A 24233-nucleotide genomic window follows, 5' to 3' on the forward strand; every position below is an offset into this window, starting at 1 on the left:
CCTTTAAGTTTGGCTGTAGGTTAATTAATTATTTATGTTTATCTGCTCGTGAAGTCAAAATTAAAGTTTAATCAGGAGTAGCTGAGACACTGTGGGTCCCTGGAGCAAATGATGAAGACGTTTGAGTCACTGAGAGGATACAGCCTGCTCCTGGACTGAGTTAACCTCGTGTGAGGCTTTCCTCTTCCTGAACCAGATGAATCACACCTCGAAGATGCAAGGAAACAAGGTAACAACCCTGCAAAGATCACACAATTTAGCAGAGAAGAATGTGTAATCTGTACTGAGATATTATTGGCTGGTGGGCTGAAGGTTAGCCACGTATCCTATCAAAATAAGTGTAATTGAGACTATGACCCCTTGGGGTCGCTCTCTCCCTGCTCCTCTGGTCCCGGCAGCCTCATGCTGCCCGTCTCCTTGAAAACCTTATCAGCTGAAGTCATCAGGCGCTCCTGTTTGGCCATAATCGAATGTTAGAGGGGATATAAATTAAAGTACAAGCTGAATTAGCCTGTATTAGCCTGTTTTTTTATTATGAAGACTGGCCTCTTCCAAACAATAGGAGTGACGTAATGTGCAATATTTTGTAAGGCTATTCATTAGGCTAATCATTTAAATAGTTATAGTAGCCTAAATATGGGAGGACTGTGAATGGTGTCAATAGGGCTTAATGAATATGCAAACAAGCTATTATTTATGGACAGATATGCTATAAGTATTATTATTATTATTATTATAATCCATAGGATACACCTGATTTACCAGTTTACCAAAGTGCAGTGTCGTTTGATAAATAATCGATCGTATCATTTTTGTACGTTTCCTCGGTTTTGCCTTGTAAAATCTGGACTGCAGCAACGCCTCACGACTTGTCTTTTTTTTCTCCCACGATGCTGTGCGGCAGGGGTTGTCTTGTGTGTGCGCCGTTTGTGGTGCTGAAGCTGCGCGTGCCTCGGAGGTTGCTACCATAGAAATCCACTCGAGCATCCTTCCGCGAGAGGACCAGAACGAGGAATCATTTGTTTTCGACGATTGGGAAATAATATGTTTCTGCCAGCTGTTTAAGCCTTGTTTATCTTTTTATAACATCATTTAGCCTAGATTTATTCTTTAAGCACAAGTTAACAAAGCATAGACGTTTCTGAAGCCGTTTTCTTGGCTGTTTTTCGAGGCTCGTCTTCTCTCCGGTGCCGCCGCCTGCCCAGCAGTCTTTGCCGCTTCATCTCACATCCTTTATGCACAGCACGCTGCTCCGGTCCTCCCCAACAAATCACACATTCCGAGTCCGAGCACCATGGCCCGCTCCCGGCGCTTTCACTAAGAGACATGGAAGCCAAACAGCACCCGATAAAGAGCATCAAAAGCTACCCGGAAACCGGCGGCCGGAGCCTGGCAGCGGCCGCCGGAGGAGACGGTGGGTATAAAGCCGGCTCGGCTGAAATGGAGATGGAGGCGAATATCAAGAAAGCCATCGACTTCAAGGTGGAGGGTCACCGCTGCTACAAAGAGAAGAAGTTTCGGGAAGCAATCGGCAAGTATCACCGGGCGCTGCTGCAACTCAAAGGGGTGCATGTTGTCGACGGGACGACGGGCTCCGAGGTCAACCTACTGAACCAACCCTCGACCAAGCTGACCGAGGAACAGCGGAGAGCCGTGGAGATCACCGAGATCGAGTGCTACGACAGCCTGACAGGTGAGCAGCACTGGTACAACCCCACAAAAACACCCCGACTTCTGTAGCCTTGAAGTAGGCTAACCTATAGACTATAGGCTACTGCTGACACCATTGTTCGTTCAGGCTGATCGGGTCCACACAAGCTTGTAGGTTGTAGTTATTTCTGCAGGTGCTGGGTTTGTGCAGAGGCATGTGAAATAACACTAAGTGAGAACACTGGAATATATCATGTTGTGTTGGTCCTGATTAAATAGAGAATATTATATTATATTATGAGGGGATGTGTACCTGTCTGACCAAATTAGTAGGCTACAGTGTCCTAATTAAGTCATTGGCATGGCTCTTCTACAGCCTTTCAAATAATGTGTAATCTTTTTACTTTTAGAAAAATAAAATAAAATAAAAAAACAATTTATAAATAAAGCCACATAGCCAAAAGCCTTATGCTAGAAGAAATATAGGCATTTTCATTATGTAGGCTATGAGACAAGTTCATCACGCTGTTGTGTTGTAACATCAACATTTCACAAGGGGGTCTTTAGGTGACCATCAACCATCCAAAGGGTGATGTAAGGCTGTGGCACCACTTTGCAGTGACTTTACTACAGGGTTAACTGACCTCCTTGAGCACAGAAAAGATTAACTCATACTGCTCAACTGTTCAACTGTTACTGCACTCAGTTGCCACAGCCTATATGGGTGCTCCAAAAAATAGGCCTATTAAACTCATAAAACTAGAGTCACAATTCATGATTATTTTCATTATTGGACAGGCTCTATGCTCAATATAGAGATATTGAAAAAAGAAACTTGTCTATCAATCAATCATCTATCAGTTACTGTTGATCATCACCAAGCTAGAGTATTCATGTAGAAATATGTGTTATTGTTTTGTGGTATTAATTTGAACAACAAAATAGTGTATTATGATTTACTGTATATTGCCTGTAGCTTTGCTGTAAAAACGTAATTATGATTAGAGTATGTGCTCAGTATGCAAAGTGAGCAGCAGATCATGATTATTGTTGACCTCCAGGAGTGAGATGATGATGGTGTTATATCACATCATTTATAAGACATCACTACCCGTATGAATGTTGTGATTTTGGGTCATGACGGTGGCAGTGGTGATGTTGTGTCTCGTTGCTCGTGTCCAGGTGCTGCTCTGTCAGCCTGCCATGATGCCATGAAGGTCTCCTTGTGCTGCGCAGCGATCAGGGCCCTGTCTTGAGCCTGTAGGGAGGCCACTGTGGCGTGATAGAAGGAAAGGATGGGGGAGGGAGTGCAAAATAAGGTGAATTGGGGGAGGAACAGGAAGGAAGAAGTAGTAGATATGTGTGGAAATTACAAAGAAGTCAGAGTGGTTTAAGAGAGGAATAGTAGAGAGCTGTGGAAAAGAGAGGGGAGAAGAAGGGGAGGAAAGAATTGCTAGCACGCAACATGGGACCATATCTACCATGGCAACCATCACTGGGCCTTTTCCCTGTTGTTGTATTATTACAGCTCATACCGTCCCCTCACTGCTGCTTCAAACAGGAGCATGTGCACACACACACAAAGAAACCTCACTTCAATATTATATATATATATATATATATTCCTGTTGATATGCATAGCCATTTTAAAGAGTGAAGAAGTCTGCTCTACATTATGCCACATCCTTAACCTTAAACCTCCATAAACCCTATATTTATGTCATGGTTTTACCTTTATGGGTATCTTCATTCAAAATGCCACACATCCCATGAAAAAAACAAAACCAACAACGTGTTTGTCTGTTTCTCAGTACTTTCCAACCTTCCTCCCCTATGTGTCTCACACCCAAGAATGGAAATATTTTAAAGAAAACTGCTCACAAGCAAATAGTTAATTTTTTTAAAATAAAGTAATTTCCCAAAACAGCTGGGCACTGTGGTTTTTATTAAACACAACTTCAACAAGAGTACTGTAAATAGTGCATTTATTGGCGAATATGTTAAGCTGTGGATTAATAGGCCTACACATTTAGTGCTCTAGTGCGTATTTACAGCAGCAGGACGGTGTGACTCAGTGTAACTGTGTTGCTCATTGGTACGTTTTGATTTTGTTTTTGTACAGCAATGGAGCTCTGTGGTGCAGAGGAGTCAGATATATCAGTCTTTAGCTACACAGGTAAAACTTGCTAGTAGGATCAATTAACTGTTGGTTGTGGTCTTTTCATAGCATTGGTACTGTTTTACCTTCTAATGATGCACCTAAAACTGGAATACTCCACATTGGTCTGAATTCAACATCATCTCATCAATATCATCATCATCTTTCCATTACTCTTATATTGAGATTTCTTGTTTCACAGCTCTCATGTTCAAATCATACACCATAATGTTTTTACTTTCAGATTATGTTCTCCCACCCAACTCTAAATATTTTTTTTAAATCCTCAGAAAATGTTATAGATTTAATATTCAAGGTTACTAATGAGCTATTGCGGTCCTGACTGAAATTAAGTAGTGACTCATTGGGTGCATAGTAATCCTGCTGAAGGTGTTTGTTGTGCGGCTCCACCTGGTTACCCAGAATTTTGTTTTCTATCGCTCTGACGCATGATAGGAGAGCAACAATCACAAGTCCCTTTCCATTGGTGTGTATTTGTGAGTTGATGTGTGTGTGTTTTCTTGTCTTCTTGACTTTGTTGTAATGAGGGCAAGCCTTTGCTATGGGGATTTTGAGGTAGTTGTACTTTACTTGAGTATTTCCATTTTGTACAACTTTATGCTTCTACTTCACTACATTTCCGAGAAACATTTTCAAATATATATAGCCTGCATAAAATTTACAAATCAAGATATGACATCCATAACATATGAGCTCATGAAATGCAATGCATTGTTATAACTTAAATTACCCAACAGTATATAAAGTAGTTGAACGACAACAGTAAAATACTACTTTTATAATAATCCAGTAATATTATGTACAGTTATTACACTGACAGTGGCCATTTTTCTGCATTAAGTAGTTTTACTTTTGATTAGAGCTGAAAAGACGTGTCTCTCAATCTATTAGCTAATCAACAAAAACTATTTTGATTACCATGTAAGTAATTGTTCAATCAAAAATGACAAATATTCTTTGGTTGTAGTGTCTCAGTTTTAAGGATTTGCTGCTTTCCCTTGTGTTATGTGATAGTAAACTGAAGATTTTAGGGTTTTGGACTGTGTCGGACAAAACAAGCAATTTAAAGTCCTCACCTTAGGTAAAGGAATCTGTGATGGGTATTTTTCAGCCACTGAATGAATGCTGAGTGACTCAACCACCAGCTCAGTTCACTGATCCAAAACACAAGATAGGAAGATGTAAGGGGAGAAAAATATATAAAAAGGAGGATTAGAGAAGAGCAGAGAGAGACTAAATGTGTTCTCAAAAAAAGGAAATAATTCAGGAATGAACGAGATGATAGTTATAGGAAAGATGACAGCAACAGAGAAAATAGGGCTGCTCAATTATGGAAAAAAAATCACAATCACGATTATTTTGGTCAATGTTGAAATCACGATTATTCACCACGATTACTCGTTGAATTTTGGAAAGATGTTGCAGTTATTGAACTTAAAAAAAACAATGAAAAAGTTAAACAAATCAACAGTGAAAACACCTAGAACTGTACATTTCCCTTAATACTTTTCCTATTTAAACTTTTTCTTTCATTCAGAACAAGATAAAATAAGAGTACTTGCAAAACGTAATGTGCAAAAAAAAATTTTTTTTCTCGATTATTCTTTTTTTGTAATCGTTAGGAGCCGAAATCGTAATCGCGATAAAATCTTTTATTAACTGCACAGCCCTGACAGAAAATATTAGTTTTTAGCATTATGTATGGGAGTGAATGTGGTTGAAGAGAAGAAACACAGAGAAATTAGTCTCAGCACCGACAGTTGTTACCTGATTCTGTCAAACCGAAAGATGATGGATGATGGATGATGAATGTCCTATTTGCTGGCCTTGTTAAGGAGACACCCCGAGTCTGTGTATCCCTGCAGGGCTGTATCTAAATGGGTTACACCACCACCACCACCACCGTCTGTGTCTGTCGCAGTTCACAGTGGTGCAACATGTTGGCCAGAGGCAGACTACCTGTCAGCCCACCTCAGCCATCCATCCACCTAACACAAACACACTGGGAGGCACATACAGTAATAAGAGATATGACTGCAGTTTGTTCTTTTTTACTGCTATTGATCATGAAGAAGCACTTTCACAGCATCTAGTCTCTTTACATTCACAGCATAGTCTCTTTACATAAACAGCACACAGAAAGACTTGTATCAACCAGTTTAGAAGCTATAATAACGTTTGATCTGTTCAAATGTAAATTAAAGCTACATTGTGTAAGAATTTCTCCCATCTAACGGTGAAATTGTATATGATAACCAACTGAATATTACTTTCTAGCCCCTCCCATTCCGAGTGCATTTTAACTCCTGGTGGCCGTATTATTCCAAGAAGTACGACTTCGTCCGTGAGTGTTCCTTCCAGTGTAATAATAGTTTTACGTTATTTTGGTACCATTTCATTCAACATCAGCTATCAGGTTCCCAAACATATGCAAGCTAATGTTAGTAAAGTATCAGTGCTCGTTATTCTGTATATTGTACGAGATTAATAGCGTAAGGCAATGTTTACAGCGTAGGAGAGAAGCAACGGAGGTTTATGTTTTTAATATATTTCTCTGAGCAGTATGAACAATGTCAATGAAACCGAAATTAGCTCTTAGTATCGCCATCGTTTTCACGCAGCTGTTCTAGCTGTAGCTAGTCTGTGTTACAACTGCACGTGACGTGAGTTGTCTGCCAGGGAAATCACGACACATAAGATTACGTTTATGTTACAAGCTAGACAATCCTTTTTCATCATTGACGCGAGGAAAAGTATCCTAGATGTCGTTCTAGCGTTATGCTCAACCATGCTATAGTTAGCCAAGCAACTATAAAACTTTGAATTTACACAAATAGGCAGAATTACCTGTCGAGAAGAAAGCAGGTAACTTCGGTGTCCCTTTTTAAAATCCTTGCTCCTTATGAGCTCTTTCCATCTTGGAAAAGCCACTCCAATATTAACTTTGGTCTTGTTGCTTTGCCTGTCGCGTTGTCAATTTAATTCTTTTTTTACCTTCCTTTGCGACCTTGTTACATGTCCTAGAGAATAGGTGTGATTCTTCATCTTCAACAGGCTTTTAAATCTGCTGGCAGTGAGTCGCGAGTAATCTTCCCCCCCTCCCTCCCTGGCATTCGTCACAGTGCCACTGAGTGTAAAAGCGCAAAAGGCGGAGGTATGTCCCTCTTTGGCTAATGTATTTTAAAGATGGAGGCGCAACATGGTGGCCGTCATTTGAGCGACTCTCTCGACTGTGTTCTGAATGATTCTAAATGACAGATTCTACACGTACGAGAATACTTTGATTAGTTGGTGGAAGCAATTACACATGAATGAGCACATATTTGTGAAAAAACAGAGTTTTTTGCTAAGAATCAACTAAAAAAATTACACAATGGAGCTTTAAAAAATATGAACGTATGAGTGAGAGCGATAACTCACTTTTCATTAACTCCTGGTTGCTCTGATCGCTGCCTAAAATCTCCTTTTGTTCCTTCTGACTGGCTCAATCTGTGAATGAGTCATAAGTCACAGCCTTAGGAGAGACACAGCAGGAGGGGATGAGTGAAATTGTTTGTTTCGTAACACCAGCCACCTTTTTATTTAACTGCTGCAGCTTACTGCTGGCATAAAAACGTGATCTGTATCTGGATGCGTTATCTCGATAAAGAAAAACGCATTGTGATCAGAATTTGGAGGTGGTCAGGCGAGCAATGTGGTCAAACCTCAGCCAGGTGTAAATGCAATGCGTACCGCAAGACCATGTTCTTAAGAAATAAATCCACCCAACAAGTTGAAAGGTCTAGCCTCTTCCTGCTAGCTTAAGGAAGCCTGGCAAACGCTACAAATAGTAGCAGTAACGTCTTGACTTGGCTGCATCTGGGACGGCTACCCCATGTTTGTTGACACCTAACTAATTTGCAGATCGAGATTCAATCCCAATTCGGGTACAATCAACATAACTAGAACACATTTTAATACCAGATGTAAATGTGTTTTCTATTATGTGTCCTATATATTCTGAGCCTCGGGCCATCAATGAACTTTTAAACCATGATGTGCAATTATAGGCCTTATGCTAAAGATTTAATGAGCCTGTGTTGTGGAATTTACATCTGTGTACTTGCTGGACTAGAAATACAAGCACTATCTTCGTTATAAATCAAAAGAGAGCTGTGGTGGTTTAGCTGCACTTCCTCAACAGCCTTGAAAACTCAGTCCAATCTTGCTTCAGATGGGGTTTGTATTAGAATTATGTCAGTGATGTATAACACCACAGACGGGTTGATTTCACCAGTTCACTCTAACCCACTGCTGGTGAACTGTCGAGGCTTGCTTACAAAAGCAGAACAGAACATAAAACCCCTCCCTTTCATGTCCTGCCAGATCTGTCACCAGGGAACGTGGTGGAGTTCATGAGATAAAGGCAGAAGAGGAGAGTGAGAATGAAATTAGATGGGGAGAAGAAATGTGAGATAGAGGGGTTAAGATGAGGAGAAAGCATGGTCTTATACAAGCAGTTGGCAGACAAAGAGTATATGCCTGGTGCTTTGGAGAGAAGAAATGCACTATGCATTGTGCTCGTAGGAGGATGGAGGAGGAAGAAGAGGGATAGAAATGCCATGTGAGGGTGAGATGGGGGATGGGGGGGTGCTTCGTTTGGTGTTTTTCCTCCCTCTGTGCCTGTATGTCTGCCATTGGAGGGGTGGCCAGAGCCGAACGAGAGCCATCATGTGCCAGGGCTGCAGATGGCATGGCATTGCTGTCAGGGGTAAGACTGGCACGCCCTCTACTGTAACCCTCACACTGTACTGTGCTCTCTGTACCAACCCTTTGAATTACCTCACAGCTGAGAAAGAGAGATTTGGTGGAGGGGGGAAGGGGTGAGTCAGTAGAAAAGATGAAGTAGCTAAAATGGGGGAGGGAGAGAAAACAAGGGAGCGGGAGAAACTGGACAGAACTCTTAAATATGATGGGATTATACGACAGTGGAGGGAGGGTATGACCGTAAAGGAGGGTGACAAGTAGGGAAGGAGCGGAGGAAAATGCTTGCCTTTGTGACCTCTGAGTAGAGATGGGAGGGTTTTTAGAGCTGCATTTTAATTTATTTTTGTATTGTGAGGAGGATAATGAGAAATCCAATCCAGATCAAACTGATTTATATCAGTGCCCAGATGACTCCTGTCACAAGAGTAAATAAGATTCAGTCATCTGTCAGGAAGAAAACGAAAGAAAGAGGACAGGCAAGGACTCAGAACGAGAGGGAAACAGAAGAAGAGGACATGAGGGCAACAAGCAAATATTTAATATGCTTTTTGTCACATCTATTTTTAATTGAGGAAAACAGAACATACTTTGGTGATCCCACAAGAACACATAAGGCGTTATTTTATGGACCAAACCTGGGGACTTCCTTGAGAACTACATACCTAGCACACCGCCGGACGTGAACCCGAGTCTCCTGGGTGAAGGGCTGCTGCATATTCGACTCTCCCACCACCTCCAGCAGTTACAGATGTCATTCATCGGGCAATAGCAATGTGCTTTCTACGCTGTGACAAGAGTGTGTGGATGAAGCATTAAGTTGTTAAATATTACTCTTTTAGCGGCTGTGTTAGGATGGCCGCATAGTGGCTGGATAATTACAGCAGGAGACTTGAGGCAGAGGTACGGTGCAGATCAACAGGTGTTTATTTCTCCAACAAGTAACACAAACATGGCCGCCGCCTCGCTCGCTACCAAAAAACTGAGCACTACAGGCAGCATGTTATCCAGACAGCAGCACCGCTAGATGGAAACTGGCAGCCTTTTTATAGCCTGCCACTGACCTTATCTCGACCCTACCATAGTACATGATAAATCTGAAATGTACTCAATTTAAACAATTATACAAAATACAACAACCACATCAAATACATTTATACTTATCTACTGTTATCTCAATTTACTTGCATTATGTTACCTAATACAATCAAACATCGTTAGTTTAGCAAGTACAGTCAATTAAAGTACTCAAACACCCCTTCGCTACATGAAACATGGTATCTCCTGGAACCTTTAAAATGGGGCTCGATAGACTGTGTACTCTTTTAGCTTGAATGCCCTGGAGAGGAGACACCACAGAGGTGCGTTACTTGAACACAAACGTTACTATTATACAAGCAGCAACTGTTAACCTGCATTCAATTAATCAGGCAAAGACTATATCATACTGCACATGTTTAGGTAACCAAACTAGCAAACTGAGCACGTGTTTCTCTTGACAGGGCTGGCCTCCAATCAACACTAGCTGCAACCTTCACCAAACAGATTCATATTTTCCAATAAACATTCAAAACTTGTGTTCCTCATTTTATTTACCTGTAACATAATGAGCTACAGTGTACTAATGCTGCAAAATATTAGTGATGAAGAGGACCTTCATTGCAGGCTGGCTAGTTAGCTAGTGGATAAAAAATGGTAGTTGCCAGTGCTGCATTGGCTCATGTGATCGATCAATCATCGACATTACGACTACGGTCTAGAGACGAAACACTGTACAAAGTTCCTTTTGCACTTGAAGAGTACCTCCAAAAAAAGTCCCTCAAAACGGTGTTTTGAGAACTACGATCATTAGTAGTGGTGCGGACAGATTTACATAATGAACAACACGAAGCAAAGAGAAGCAAATGCTAACATGCTGATGCTTAACTGGAGTAAAGTTAACAATGTGTACATCTAGCATGGTACAGCTCAGCTCAACTCGCTTGGAACTGTTCTTTTTTCGTTTTCCATTGGCAAAAGTTGTGGATAGTACCTGGTACTTTCTTGGTACCACCTTGATTGAGGTTCCAAGCGAGCTGATATTGGAGATAAAGCACTGTTGACTACTGATTGGTCAGAAAGAACCATCAATCGTCACTTCGCGACACAGGACATCCTGCACAAACCCGCCTTTTTAAAATGCCAAAAAGCCAAGTTGCCATCATTAGTGACCACAATTCTTTTATTCACTCGACCCAGATTTTACAAAATGGCAGCCCACAACTATGCCGTGTTCAGTTCACGAACTACAGATATTCCTTTGGTTGCCGATGAAAGGGTCCAGCAAGAGAACACACTGTTTGTGTCGTGTTGAAGATGATGTTACTGCAGTTTCAGGCGGCAGCGCTATTATGATCAGCTAAGAATCCTACCTACATTGATGGGGTGGTATAGCCTGACAAGCTAGACCCACATCAAGATGTTGGTTCTGGGAACTCGCCGTTGACGGAGCTCAATCCGAGGGGCGGGATAAACGGTTGTCTTTCAAATTCCCTCTGCACACAATAGGCTAGCGCTACAACCAGGCAGAGCAACAAAGAAGGTAGCGAAGCTAGTTGTTTGATTAAACTTTTGCCATATCCGGTCGGCAAAACTCCGAACACATCTTCCTTTTTAAAGAATGATTTCAGTGCCGTTCTTTTCTCAAAGAAAAGCTTAACTCCTAGTCTTCCAGAAGACCGCTTTCCCCAGCAGCCATAAGCCCACCTACTGACTCTATACACGATGTGATTGGCCTGACCACAGTCTGGTTTTTCCAGCTCGCAAGCCAACGGAGAGTGCCTAGACCCCCCTGGCCGCAAATGACATTTGCTGCCGCTAGGGTGCGTCTAGATTTCTAGGCTAGGGTTGGTACTATCTGCAGTGGAAAACAAAAGCGAGAAAAGTACCTGGTACCAGTCAAGCCGATCCATACCAATGCAGTAAAAATTCGGAATTCATTTTATGTGTAGTGTCTAATTAGTACCAAACACACAGCTATCAGCAATAGTTTTGCTGATATTTGGTCATATCAATTGGCAAAATAATATTTTGACCTGATGTAACTTGAAAAGTTAAGGGATCATTAATGCTATTGCAATTAATTATGAGAGGAAAATGAATGTCTGTAACCAACATTAATGTTAACCTTGGCAATAGTTGTTGAAACATTTCACTAAAAAGATTTTGACACTAGAATCTATTGTAGTTTTTGATAAATTTGGCCAATACTGTACTGAAGGTGGTTTAGATGTTTTCCAGTGTTGCAGTAAAACCTTATTTGCTGTATGAATGTATTTAAGGCTTGTGCCTAAAATGATCAGCATGGGGTCTGGTTGCACTACAGTGCGTAACACTGAAAATGTCCTTGCAGTAGAACTTTGACCAGCTTGGAACAAATTGTAAAACATTTGCATAAGTTCCTTCCGCAAAATTACATTTCTCACATTTTGCTGACAACTCATGGATTTATTATGCTTTTGTTGTGCCCATGTGTTTGTGCTATGTGTTGTGTTTAATATGTATGTGTGTGATTTAGCTTTTTGGACTGTAATTATTTTCTGAAATGGACTGACAGTTGGATGTTATGAATAAATTGAAAGTGTCAGTCAAAGGTTGTTTTTTTTTGTCCTTAGTTAAAAGTCATGGCATCAGCTGAGAGAAAAAGATGCCCTTTTCATGACACCCTCAGAGAGAGAGAGAGAGAAAAGATAGATAGGGAAATGTAAAATATTCATCCTCTGTAAGCCATCAGTAATGAGTTTGCTGAAGCTATTTGCGCATATCTAACACCCTGTGCTCCAGTGGACAGTGCCGAGTAAACAAACTGGTTGTTTATATTTATCCCAATAGCTCCATGCCGATAAAAACCCATGTTGGTTGCTATCTGGGCTTTCCCTACTTCATTACATGCACTGCCGGGGGTTGACATTGAAAACACATCCTTGTTACACCCTGTTTATGTTGGCAGTGAAATGGAAAGGTTGTGTTAAGCCTGATTTGCTGATCCAGCACTAACCATGATCCTCAGTGGAGCAGGTTTACCAGCACTTTCACATCAATGCTGTCAAATAAATAAATAAATAAAAGATAAATTGTAATGCAAAATTTGGAGTTCAAATGTGAAATTTAAATATAAATTTAAATAATAACCAATGAATTAACAGTGGATCAATTGACTACTTGTATTCAAAAGGTTTTTATAGCTACACCAACTTTCCTACCAAAACGTGTTTCGGAATTTGTGAAATTAAGAAAAATAAGTGTTCTGATTGTTTTGATTCACTCCAACTGCTCTCGTCAATGTAGTTTAAGGCCACAGGAGGCACAAAAAGCTCAAAAAACCACACTGTACGCTACCTTTCCAGCCCCAAACAGCAGACGCACTTAGCGACTAGCTGGTGAACATAGAGGAGCATTTAGCTGCGGAAGAGCCACATATTTCTATCCGGAGCTGGTAACCACCTAAAACAGAGCTAAAAGAGTGAATATTGGACTTGCATTCATCAGGTGGGTACAAAAATTACTCCAGATGAATCTTGATGTTGCTCCGTGTCTGCTGTACGTGTAAATATGCAGTAAGCACTGATCCATGTTAGAAGAAAACAGGCTGCCAGCACATGGCTGTTTTTTTTGTGGAAATTATGAAAGCTCATGCTTTAGCCATTCATTTACTTCAGGTACTTAGTGAAAAGGCTTTACTGCTTCGCAGATTAAGGCTGACTCCATGAAATTCTGAGCCAAACCATTTGGCAGTTATTTCTGTTGACCTTTCCAAAGACTCTCATCTATCTTGTTGCCAGTATAATGCAGAGAACATGTTTCTCACAGCTACTGTATATACATTATCCAAACAAAACTTTTTTTAAAAAGAGAGAAAATGGATCAATATTAGCAAGCTTTCATTTTACTTAACAATGTTTGACTTGTATATGTTCAGAGTGGGTAGAAGCAGTTTGACAGCAGCAGAAAACAGTAGCCATAGATCTGTTGAGCTGAAGGCAAGAGTCTGCCCAGTGTCCATAGATGACATCCCTAATCACATAATGGCATAGCTAAGGGCCACAACAAAGTTATGTCTCTGTCAGAGAGTTCAACTACAGATTTAACATCAATAAAAGTCTCTGTTATGCTTTATTAAATTGCACTTATCTACTTTTTAAATCCTTGGTTTTACTCATGAGAGTAAAAGTAATAAATGTCCTGGATCTTCCTTTTAGTGCTTGGACACTTAAGGATATAAAATAATTGTACCAGTTGTAATGAGTATAACATGAATAAAATCATGACTACATGTTACTGTTCTTTATTTTCTTTCAAGGCCTTAATAAACCCCACGAAGACCCACCTTGAGTACCATGGGTTCACAGTACAGACCAGAAGAAATTGGTCGTCTTAAATTCTGGAAACTGCGATGTGCAATGCAGAGCATTTAATGGTTTCATCTTTGGTGAAGTCATAGAGAAGATAGCTTCCTCACTTGTATAAATATTTAAGTAGATGAGCATTAATCCTGACTCAGCGACTATTTTAGGAGTATGAAAAAATGCAGGAGGGTGTTTGATGGAGTAAGGTAGAAGATGGGGAAGCAAGTGTTGGGGTTTGAGGATTAGGATGATGGTAAGGGGGTAATTTCCTAGCCATGTTACTGGGAGTACTCAGTACTCAGTACTGGGAGTACTCAGCATACTGTGTGATTAAAGGTAAAAAAAAAAAATCCTCTCTGTCTGGAACAATACTGTTCCTCCTACTCGTAGGGATTTGTTGGGGGGGGTTGGATTGGAGGCAACCTTCCGCCAACTATGTTAAGTTAGTTATATCATTTTGTAAAAGTGAAACATTATTTAAGCATAATATCAGAGCAATTTACATTCTGTTATTAAACCATAGTCAGTTTTTGACCTCTTTTTCTCCCTACCTTACCATCCACATATCACTTTCTGCCATCTGTGATGTCTGACAAGTGCACTGAGGTCCCTTCTTCTTCTTTCCGTTTTATGGCGGGTGGCAACCAGCATTAAGGTGCGTTACTGCCACCTAGACCGAGGTCGCTGATCTGTTAAGTAGCTTTTTAAGGAAAACCCTTAAAAAGTTCTGATGTTTTGCAAGTTTTTACATCACCTTTAGGACTATGTTCTCTAAAGCTACGAAGAAAACGTGTTTTAGTCATTGTTTTGGGACTAGTCAATCTCCCTCTGCCCCTTACTCCCTGTGAAATGTAACGTTACAGAATAGTGATGTTATGTTCACGGACGATACGATTCTTCTCGTACAAATAAAGGGAAGTCCTTCTTGGTGGGAGCCGTTCTTTTTATCATTGTGCATTATACTTGTTGTTTTTTTTATTGTGCAATTAAATGTTTTCTAAGTGTTGCATGAATTGGATTCAAGGCAAGGCAACTTCATTTACATAACACATAATTACAAAGTAAATTCACTGACAAAGCAGAGGGATGTGGCGCCACCTTGTGTAATGTTTATAATGCTGATCCTTGACATTAGGTTTGGCAATATGAGTAATTTGGTGCCGCTAAACCTAGTTCACACATGGGAAATGAAATTACATCTGATCCAAATCTTACCCTATCATTGTGGTGGATTATTTCGCAGATTAATCCCCGCCACCTAAGAGAAAAAGAACAATGTCGGAAAGCTTTAATATCCAGCTCCCTCCAAAGAGCCGTAATTCCCGTCACTATAGCAGAATAATCTGGCTACTTTACTTCACTTTCCTCCCAGGATCAATGTTGCTCTGTGGGTAATCCGTGCTAATATGTTTGCTGTACCAGCAGTTTACTAGCAAGACTTACGGTGTCAGTGTTATGAGGGGATCAACATGCTGGGGGGGCAAGACAAATTCTGTGAGGTTAGCATCACATATGTAAAGCCTGGCTTTGTCCATGGTAACACTATATGGCTACTGACATCTCTGAAGCTCACTAATTATAATATACCATACTTATGGAGGTGTCCTGTCTTCATTTACCTGTCCCCCAAAAGCTACAAATATACAGGACGCACACTTCTCAACCTTCACTGTATCACTCTATACATTTTCACTGTGCACTCCTCAGAATAGTCATGCTCTTACAACAAAGCTCTGACTCATTTGTAAGGCACTCTACATTTCCGACTTCTCCAGAGGGGCCTGGAGAGGCCTCTGAGAAACACACAGTCAAACAAGAGCAATAAGAGAGTAATTATGAGGTTTTTTTAATACCGTTAGGAGCTGCATTAGTCTTTTGCTACAGTGACACACAATCAAAGAGATCATCTGCACCATTTGTTTTAGGTGAAATGGTATTTGATGACAAGATGAGCTTTATCATCGCTGTGTAATGATAAATCACAGCATTTATTATGTAAATAGCCTTTTATAGGCCTAATCCTTATGTCAAGTTTTAAGTGATATAAAAGATACTAAAAACAACACTCAGCTGCTGCATTATGGGAGCATCCTTTAAATAGCATTGGGTGAAAAAATCCCCACACAAGCTATGAAATGAAATGACAGGTTCAACATTAAAAGCAGCAACAACTTCTCGGAAATTGAAGAAAGATGATAATGCAGGCAGTGTCTGTTGAAGGTAGAGTAAATGCTGTGTCATGTCAGTGCTGACAAGCCTTTGTGAAAGCAAGCTGGGAACTGTAGCCTTGTCCTTCTCAGTAACAGAGAAAGGCCTTCGCAAAAAGGCTTTGGGTGGAGCTATTCTTAGTGGGCCTGGCGAGACCGGCTACACTGTCTGAGAGCTGTGATGTCAGCATGTTGGCTTGGATTTTGATTGTACGTGTGAGGTGATTTCGTAATGATGACTATGCACAGTTAATTTGGGTCTTTAAATAAGTCAGTTGCAGGACTGTGACATTTTGTAAAGAAGAGATGGTACAGATGCACAGTGACACTGCCAGGAACAATGGAGGAGTGAAGGACGAGGGTATGGAAATGTGGATTGTGTGTCTGTGTGAGAGTGATAGGTCTCTCCATCTGCCATTATCTTCCCGCAGAACTAATTACAAGGTGATGGACAGCAGACTAATCAGCAGGGCCACGAGTGGCTTTAAATTAGCCAGATCGTGGTGTCGCGCCTGGTGTGATGGAGAGGAGCTGGGGGTTACATGAGTCCTGAGGGAAGATGGTGATGTAGAGAAAGAGAAGGATGTAGAGTTGAAAACATTTATCATAGGAGCTTCCTCCCCTTTGTTTATCTTCCTCCTCTTGTCCTCTGTAAATTTTTTCCTTTGGCTGTGTCTGGATTTAGTTTTGTCAGTGCTGTCTCTGTCTCTATCGCTGTCCTCCCTCGCCCCCTGTCTCTCTTGTCTTATTTCAGCTTCCTGCCTCTCTCTCTCTCTCTCTCTCTCTCTCTCTGTGTCTCTCTCTCTCTTTCATTTCTCCCAGGCTTTGGCGCTCTGTCAGCTAAATGAAAGCGAGTCTCTATGCAGGCTCTGTTTTTTCAGACATGATGCCAAACCAGTGGGGTTCCTGAGCATGTGTTAACCACTCCCACTCACCGCACCTCATCATTCGACATTCAAGCAACAGAAATGCACATTCACACACTCGCACTCGACAGCTGCTTTGCACCTGTTGGCTTTCTTTTGCTGGATTCCATTTATTTTTAATTTCCTGTGTTTTATCTATTTTTTGCTTCTTCTTAAATCTGGCAGTGAGACAGAGGTTGCTCAGAAAGAGATACTGACACTCATGACGCTGACACTGAATGTACACACACAAATCCAGTGTCGCAGCCTCAGCTCATTTGTCCCTCTCCTCACTTCAAGTCCCTCATTAAGACAAATCTATCTTGTCTGCACCACTGATTTCCTGTGTGCAGTCACACCTCATTATTCTGCCTCTCTTATCTCACGAGTGCTCATAAAATACCATTTGAAAGCTGCATGTTTAACCAAAATCAAAATCAGCAAGCCATATCTGATATTCTGTTGATGTCAGATGAGGAATTGATTAAGAGAGATCAAAGTTCAGGATCAGCTAAGCAGCCATGGAGCTGGTGTGGTTTCAGGATGGACACTTGAGCACCATGGATGGGATGGACTGTGTCCCCAATCACAGTGGTTCCCAATCTATTTTGCTTGTGACCAGGTCTGCAACTAATGATTACTCACTTAATAATCAGAAGATTGTAAAAATTGACCACAACTACACCACTTCCTACATTGGCACTGAACATTGGCATTGGACATGGTCTATATGCACGACGTTCCACTTCCGGGATTGCTAGAATTCCGCCAGGATGTCACTCTTTTCGGCCAGATGTCTGTTACCTTTCGCTTTCGTTGTTTTGGAATTTTAAACTCCGGTGGATTTATGAGGACTATGGTTAACTGCTCCTCAGATCTCTGCAGGGTAAATCCAGACAGCTAGCTAGACTATCTGTCCAATCTGAGTTTTCTGTTGCACGACTATAACAACTTTTGAACGTACACATGTTCCTTCCGGAGACTATTTTGTAGCGGCACTGTTGCTCCATCCGGCGCCTAGCGCTGCCCATAACGATTGTGATTGGTTTAAAGAAATGCCAATAAACCAGAGCATGTTTTTCTCCCATCCCGGAATGCTGTGTGGACTAGCCAGACCCTCCTCCGCAGCGCTGTGCAGGAAGATCTGGCAAAGCGAGACTACATTGGATGTAAATCCTGAGGATCAGACTAGTTCAACATGGAACAACACTGAGAAAGAGTCTAATTTAGAGTGTAATTTATAAAATAAAATAAAAAAGATTAGAGGTAAGTTTAAAACAATAAGCACACTTGTATCAGCTATATGTTTTTTTCTGTCTTCCTCTCTTGTTAATACACATCCTCTCTGATTTATCTTGCAATCCCAAGGGGGGGCTCTCTATTTTTATTAGATTAGATTCAACTTTATTGTACTTTATTATTGAGTACAGGTACTGAGACAACAAAATAGTATCTAACCAGAAGTGTAAAAGGAGTAAAGTGCAGAATAATGTACAGAATGAACAGTAGTATATAGAATAAATATAGAATGTAGATGATATGATAATACGGGACACAAACAGGAACCCTCGGACTCACGTCTTTGTCTCTCAGTGACTGGGACACCTTGGCTCCAGTGATATTGTTCTGCTGTTTTTTATGGGGCCTCTGTCTGCCTGTGTCCCTGCCCAGCCTGCTCCGATGATCCTGTCATTATCACACCCTTAATGCATTTCACCACACTCTACATTTCCTCTGGCATGCCATCCGTCTGCCTAATGGGCCAGCAGGGTGCGGCCGGCCAGTCATCGCTTGTGTCTTTGTGTTTGTGTTTGTGTGTGTTTGTGTATATCTGTACAGATATGTATCTTTTAAACCATTTTTTTTTTGCATCAAACAGTTCATTTGAAGTCATCGTTGTGTGTCTCTGCGCGGTTGTGTCGTCATATATTATATCCAACCCTTGTTTACGCCGAGTTCGCAGTCACCTGTGTTACTGTGTGTTTGCGCCCGTGTCATTTTGTGTGTGTGTGTGTGTGTATCTTATGTTTGTGTGTAAGTGCCAGTGAACGCTCCAACTGCGTCAGCAATTAGGCCATTATAGACTGTAACTGAATCCTCTGAAAGCCGTCCACTGCTGCAGGGCGATAATGGATGGGTGTGTGGAGGGATGAGAAGGCAGACAGTTGTAAAAACAAATAGAGGAGTGGAGTCTGTAGAGAGGTGTGCAGGACAGGTAGAGGGCACCTGAGGTGATTCCCACTGTACAGAGCTGACTTATGACGGCTGAAGACGGGGAACAGCTCCGACCTTGCTGCTTGTCATGAGCTTTACTTAAAATGAGAGGATCGTCAAGCTTTTGCTTTTGTTCTTCTTTCTATGATGGTGTGTGTACATCCATCTAATGAAGAAGGTATTAATAGATTTTAAATACTCTATATAACAACTTTCATACAAGAAAGGCAACTAATAAGAGGAAACAAACAATAACATTTATTTGTAAGTCTGCAAAAGCCAGCTAACTAAATAAGTAAAAATGTTGAAATGTATCATCAAGGTGCATATGTGTTAATTTAGTGCATCAGTTCAGCAAATACAGTTCATCAGGGTCTTATAAAGGTTGGTGGGATTGTGGAGATTATGATGCCACTTTTACTCCTTTGGTAGATGCTTTTCACTGAAGAAAACTTACTATGACAAATCAAAATGTCTGCTGTGAAAAGACCTACACCCAGAGAAGTTATACATCAAGAAATGGATCATATCTTTCCATTTGTATTCTGTATTAAGCAGCAGGTATCTCTTCATAATAATTGATTCATAACTACGAGAATGTACTTGGATTGATGTTATGAATAATAATAATAAAGAGTATTATTTTAAAAGGGTGACAAAGGTAGCAGTAATAACCCCCCACCATTTTAATTGCATGCGATAGAGCAAAGTTCATGTGTACAGCTTCAGGCAGTGACTCAAAACACACACAAACACACAGCACACACAATGTTCTGCCTGCATCTACCAGACATGTGCAACTTCAACCACTAAATACCAGAACACATTGATTGTTATCGAATTGGTCCGTCCCCTGATGTCCGTGATGAATTATTTAGTGTTTTGCACTTGCATTGTTGACGGGCAGACCTTCTACAGTATCTCTCTGAGGTTCAGGGGGGAGATGACCAGTAGAGGACCACTAACTGCTTTTAACGCACACTCCCCCTTTCTCCTCACCCTATAGTCTCCCACAGGTCTCACCTCTTCTCCTCTACTTTAGCCTCCCACATATAAACCTCCTCCTAGGGCAGCCATGACCCTCACCCTACCTCCCCTCCTCTCACTCCTGACTCACCCTGCCTCCCAGCTAATAGTGCCTGACTCATGTTATTCACAGAGCTGTCTGTGTGTCAAGGGCAGACTCAGGGGAAAGAGGGAGGGAGGATGGAGGGAAGGAGGGAGGGAGGGTTAAATAGGAGTCAGATCAGGGTGGGAAAGGAGTACATGGAGGGATTTTATTTTTGATGTATCATCAGATAGATTAAGACAGTGGCAGAGAGGGAAGGAGCGAAAGAAAAAGAAAGAACAAGTAGGGTCGAAACAAAACCTCAAGTGCTTGTGGTCAGCAGAGGAAAAGTGATATCTGAGCCATCAGCAGGCATTTAAAGGCTTCGGTGGACCAATTGTGGACTGTTATTCCGATTTAAGCTGATCTCAGAGCTGCTGAGAATCGCTACAGCACAGTGCTGCTGCAACACACATTTATAGGATTGATGACTACAATAAAATACAAGTCTTATTCCCGAGTACTCCACATTACACTTCATGGTGTTTTTCAACAAAAGAAAGTGCCAGTCGTTTCAGGTTTAGATCTCCTGGCCTCAGATCTTTACTTCACCGCTCAAATCTCATCCCAAAGGACTTCTGCAGTATCTGTCGCTCACTTGATCTCTGAATCCTGCCTTTCTTTTCCTCGTCTCTCCGGCTGCCCCTGCTGCTCACAACACATCTGCTAAATCAGGAGGATAAGACTTAGTCACAGTATTCAAGCCATCATTCTCAAGATGATTTTTTTTTCTCCTATTCTTGTTTTTTGCATGTCGAGCTCAACAGCCGCATATAGAGAAATAACTCTCCTGCCCCAGGGTTCAAACTGCTTGCACGACTTTATGTGTCTTCTCTACGCTGTGAGACATTTAGTATTTAGCTATTTATAGTCAGCTCACTGCCATCCTGAGAAGGAACTGTGGAGGCTACATTTCACTGTGGCGCTATTAAAAGGCACAGAGTGAGATGTCAGCGAAATCTCCTCGTCTTTGTTTTACACTCATGGGACATACTCGTCCTGTAAACTTCATTAAATGAGACTCGAGGCAACTTTTTTAAATGAATCATTATTACAATTAAGTTTCAAGCATTTTCAACATACAAACGACTAACTTGTTCCCTCTCTTCTTTCCTGCAGCGTGTCTGTTGCAGTCAGAGCTGGTAAACTACGAGAGGGTGAAGGAGTACTGTCTGAAGGTGCTGAGCCACCAGAGAGACCACTTCAAGGCCATGTACCGAGCCGGCATCGCTTTCTATCACCTGGGCGACTACGAATGTGCTCTACGCTACCTGCGTGACGCCAAGAACCGCGAACCCACAGGTGAGGATAAACTGTGCATTCAGTTACACTCGCATGACAAGTGACAGAGGTGGATACTGTAGTGTTACTGCAAGTTAAAGCATAACTCTATAGTTTTAAGATTATAGCATTTTAAGTGTATATTTTGAATTACAGTTAAGTGAACTTATAGAACACAAGCTTAATGTTTAGAACGTAAAAACACTCTTTTATGTTGGTAGGGAATGTGATAATTAGCCATAATGTATTATTGACTGTACAGAGCAGACTTTGTAGGACAATGGTACCAGGGGCAGGGCTAAAAGGAGGGCACGAGGTGGCACCGCCCGAAGTACGTAATACGTTATGTTTAATGAAATACGTAATATGTCATGTTTACATTTATTCACATATCCTTGAGACCTAATACACACATTGAATGCTTTCCCATCCTCATAAAAAGAGCAGAGTATTGGAGTAGCTTGAAACCCACATTATTGTTTACATCCATATGTGCTTGCTAGCATTATTCTTCTTCCCCGCCTTTGTTGACACATTGTTGCTACATTTCTTCAACAGTGGAATGGCATGGTACCATTGGCAGGACTGTGTAACATACTGTAACATACTGTACATACTGTTTTTTATCTGTTCTCTGATGAGCCATGTGCATCGGTCCGAGTCAACAACCTTGGCTGTTTAGATAGACAAAACAGAGCTGTGTTAACTGCAAGCTCTGTTTTTAATATCAGAGAGTATGTGTGTATATGTTTCTGCAGAGCTTTATGGGATTAGTAGTTGATTCCCAGTTAAAACATTAGGTTTTAGCCTATTGCCTTTGGTGGTTGAAAACAAATTAAACTTTTACATCTGGAAACCTGGGCCACATTTTAGCTCTGCCATAACCAAACTCACTTCTGTGCTGTTATTTTTCTGACATGACACGTAAATATAACTGATTTAATTAATGAGATTGCATTGGTTGAAGCAAATATGTGACTCTTCTTTTTCATTTCAACCCTTCTGCCTCACATTCACTACATTTCTTTCTCTCCATCGCAGACACCAACGTGCTGCGGTACATCCAGCTGACAGAGATGAAGATAAGCAAGAGCGGTCAGCGGGAACGAGAGAATGCCAAAGAGACCCAGGGCTGACCCTCGACCTTTTCACCCTCCTAAACCTTTCAACCTTTGACCCCACATCGATCCTCCCTCTCTCCTCCTCTATCGACTCCTGACAGCAGCACAGCCCACAGACAGAAGAGACAGACCCAATCACCCGCCAGCGAAAAAACGGGAGACGTGTCAAGCTCTGTCTGCAACCAACCTCCTTTTCCTTCTCTTCCCTCTTCTTCTCCCTCTTTTCTCCCCTGCTGTGTTTCCTCTCCCTAGACGCAGACAGTCGAGCAAACACAAACAAGACAACAAGAAATGCTGTATTATACTCAAATGAAACAGTCATCGTGATGGAAAGAAAAAGGAGCTTCAAAACATACTTATGAATAATTGGACATTTGCTTGATTTAGTAAATGTTTTAAAGACATAAAATGCATTTTGTTTCTGCTCTCTTGCGCTCTCTTTTTCTATCTGCCTTCTCTCTCTCTCTCTCTCTCTCTCTCCGTCTTATTTCGAATTCTTGAGGAAAATATCGGGGTTGGGAAGCTCGACCACACCGGGAGGAGGGCAGGACTGTGTATGGACATAAGCGGTGGATAGTGAGGGGTGCGTGTGACACATATCAAGACCATAGCCCAATTTGATTGTACATCCTACCCCAGTAGGGCGCACTCGGGCCCTTTACGCAGACTATGAGACAGACTAGCCCGGGAAATCTTTCATCAAGTAAAGAAAACGCCTGCCTTTGTGCTTAATCTATCGCTCTACTGTCTTACTTTTCTTTCCTGGATGCCATGTATCTCAGTTTCTGGACTGTTTTTTTTTTTTTTTTTTCAAGGGCTAATTCAAGTGTTTGTAAACCGTTACTAGGGTTTTTAATTTGCTTTGGGCGTTCATCATACTCGTAGTAATTCATCGGTTGTTAACAGCATCTGTGTCTCCAGCAGTTCCTGCTGTCATCAGGTGTGCTATTGTGGAAACTGGTGTGTCTTGAATCTGTTGTCCAAAGCCCCTTCTGGGCCGTGTGTTGTCGTAGAGACTGTCGAAAGCCCCTCCCTCACCTTCCCTCCCCTCCCTGTTCTCCCGTTAATGATGTCACAATGGAAAATAGCCAATGGGATCGGAGTTCCATCAACCGCCGTTGGCTAGATGGAAATCCACTTTAAAGTTTCACAGCGAGAAACACTTTAAAGTTTCTAAACGGAGGTCCAACCTTTTATCGCTAATGCTGAAGCTTCGCAGACAGCGATAACACGCTGAGGAGACTCTGGGCAGCGTTAGTGCAGGGAAAACAATCACAGACATACTGTCCTGACAGTCCAGATTGCCATCTTGGAGCACTCAGATTTAGGGCACTTCAACAAGAGTGTCGCCATTTGAGATTTCCTCCTTTAGTTTGCTGATAGATAAAACATCTGTGTTTGAAAATGGTTCCAAACACAGAGCTGTAAGGACAGATAACAC

General features: G+C 41.4%; 1 protein-coding gene across 1 annotated transcript; it reads left to right on the forward strand.

Moving 5' to 3' along the window:
- Positions 1-1235: 1235 nt before the first annotated feature.
- Positions 1236-23158, forward strand: ttc9b (tetratricopeptide repeat domain 9B). The gene is given in 4 exon segments (XM_078243612.1): positions 1236-1280; positions 1282-1693; positions 21510-21692; positions 22713-23158. Coding segments are annotated over 4 exon segments (735 nt in total). The 3' UTR covers positions 22808-23158.
- The last annotated feature ends 1075 nt before the right edge of the window (positions 23159-24233 follow it).

This window comes from Sander vitreus, chromosome 3 (genome assembly GCF_031162955.1).
Source record: "Sander vitreus isolate 19-12246 chromosome 3, sanVit1, whole genome shotgun sequence".
Taxonomy (NCBI): domain Eukaryota; kingdom Metazoa; phylum Chordata; class Actinopteri; order Perciformes; family Percidae; genus Sander; species Sander vitreus.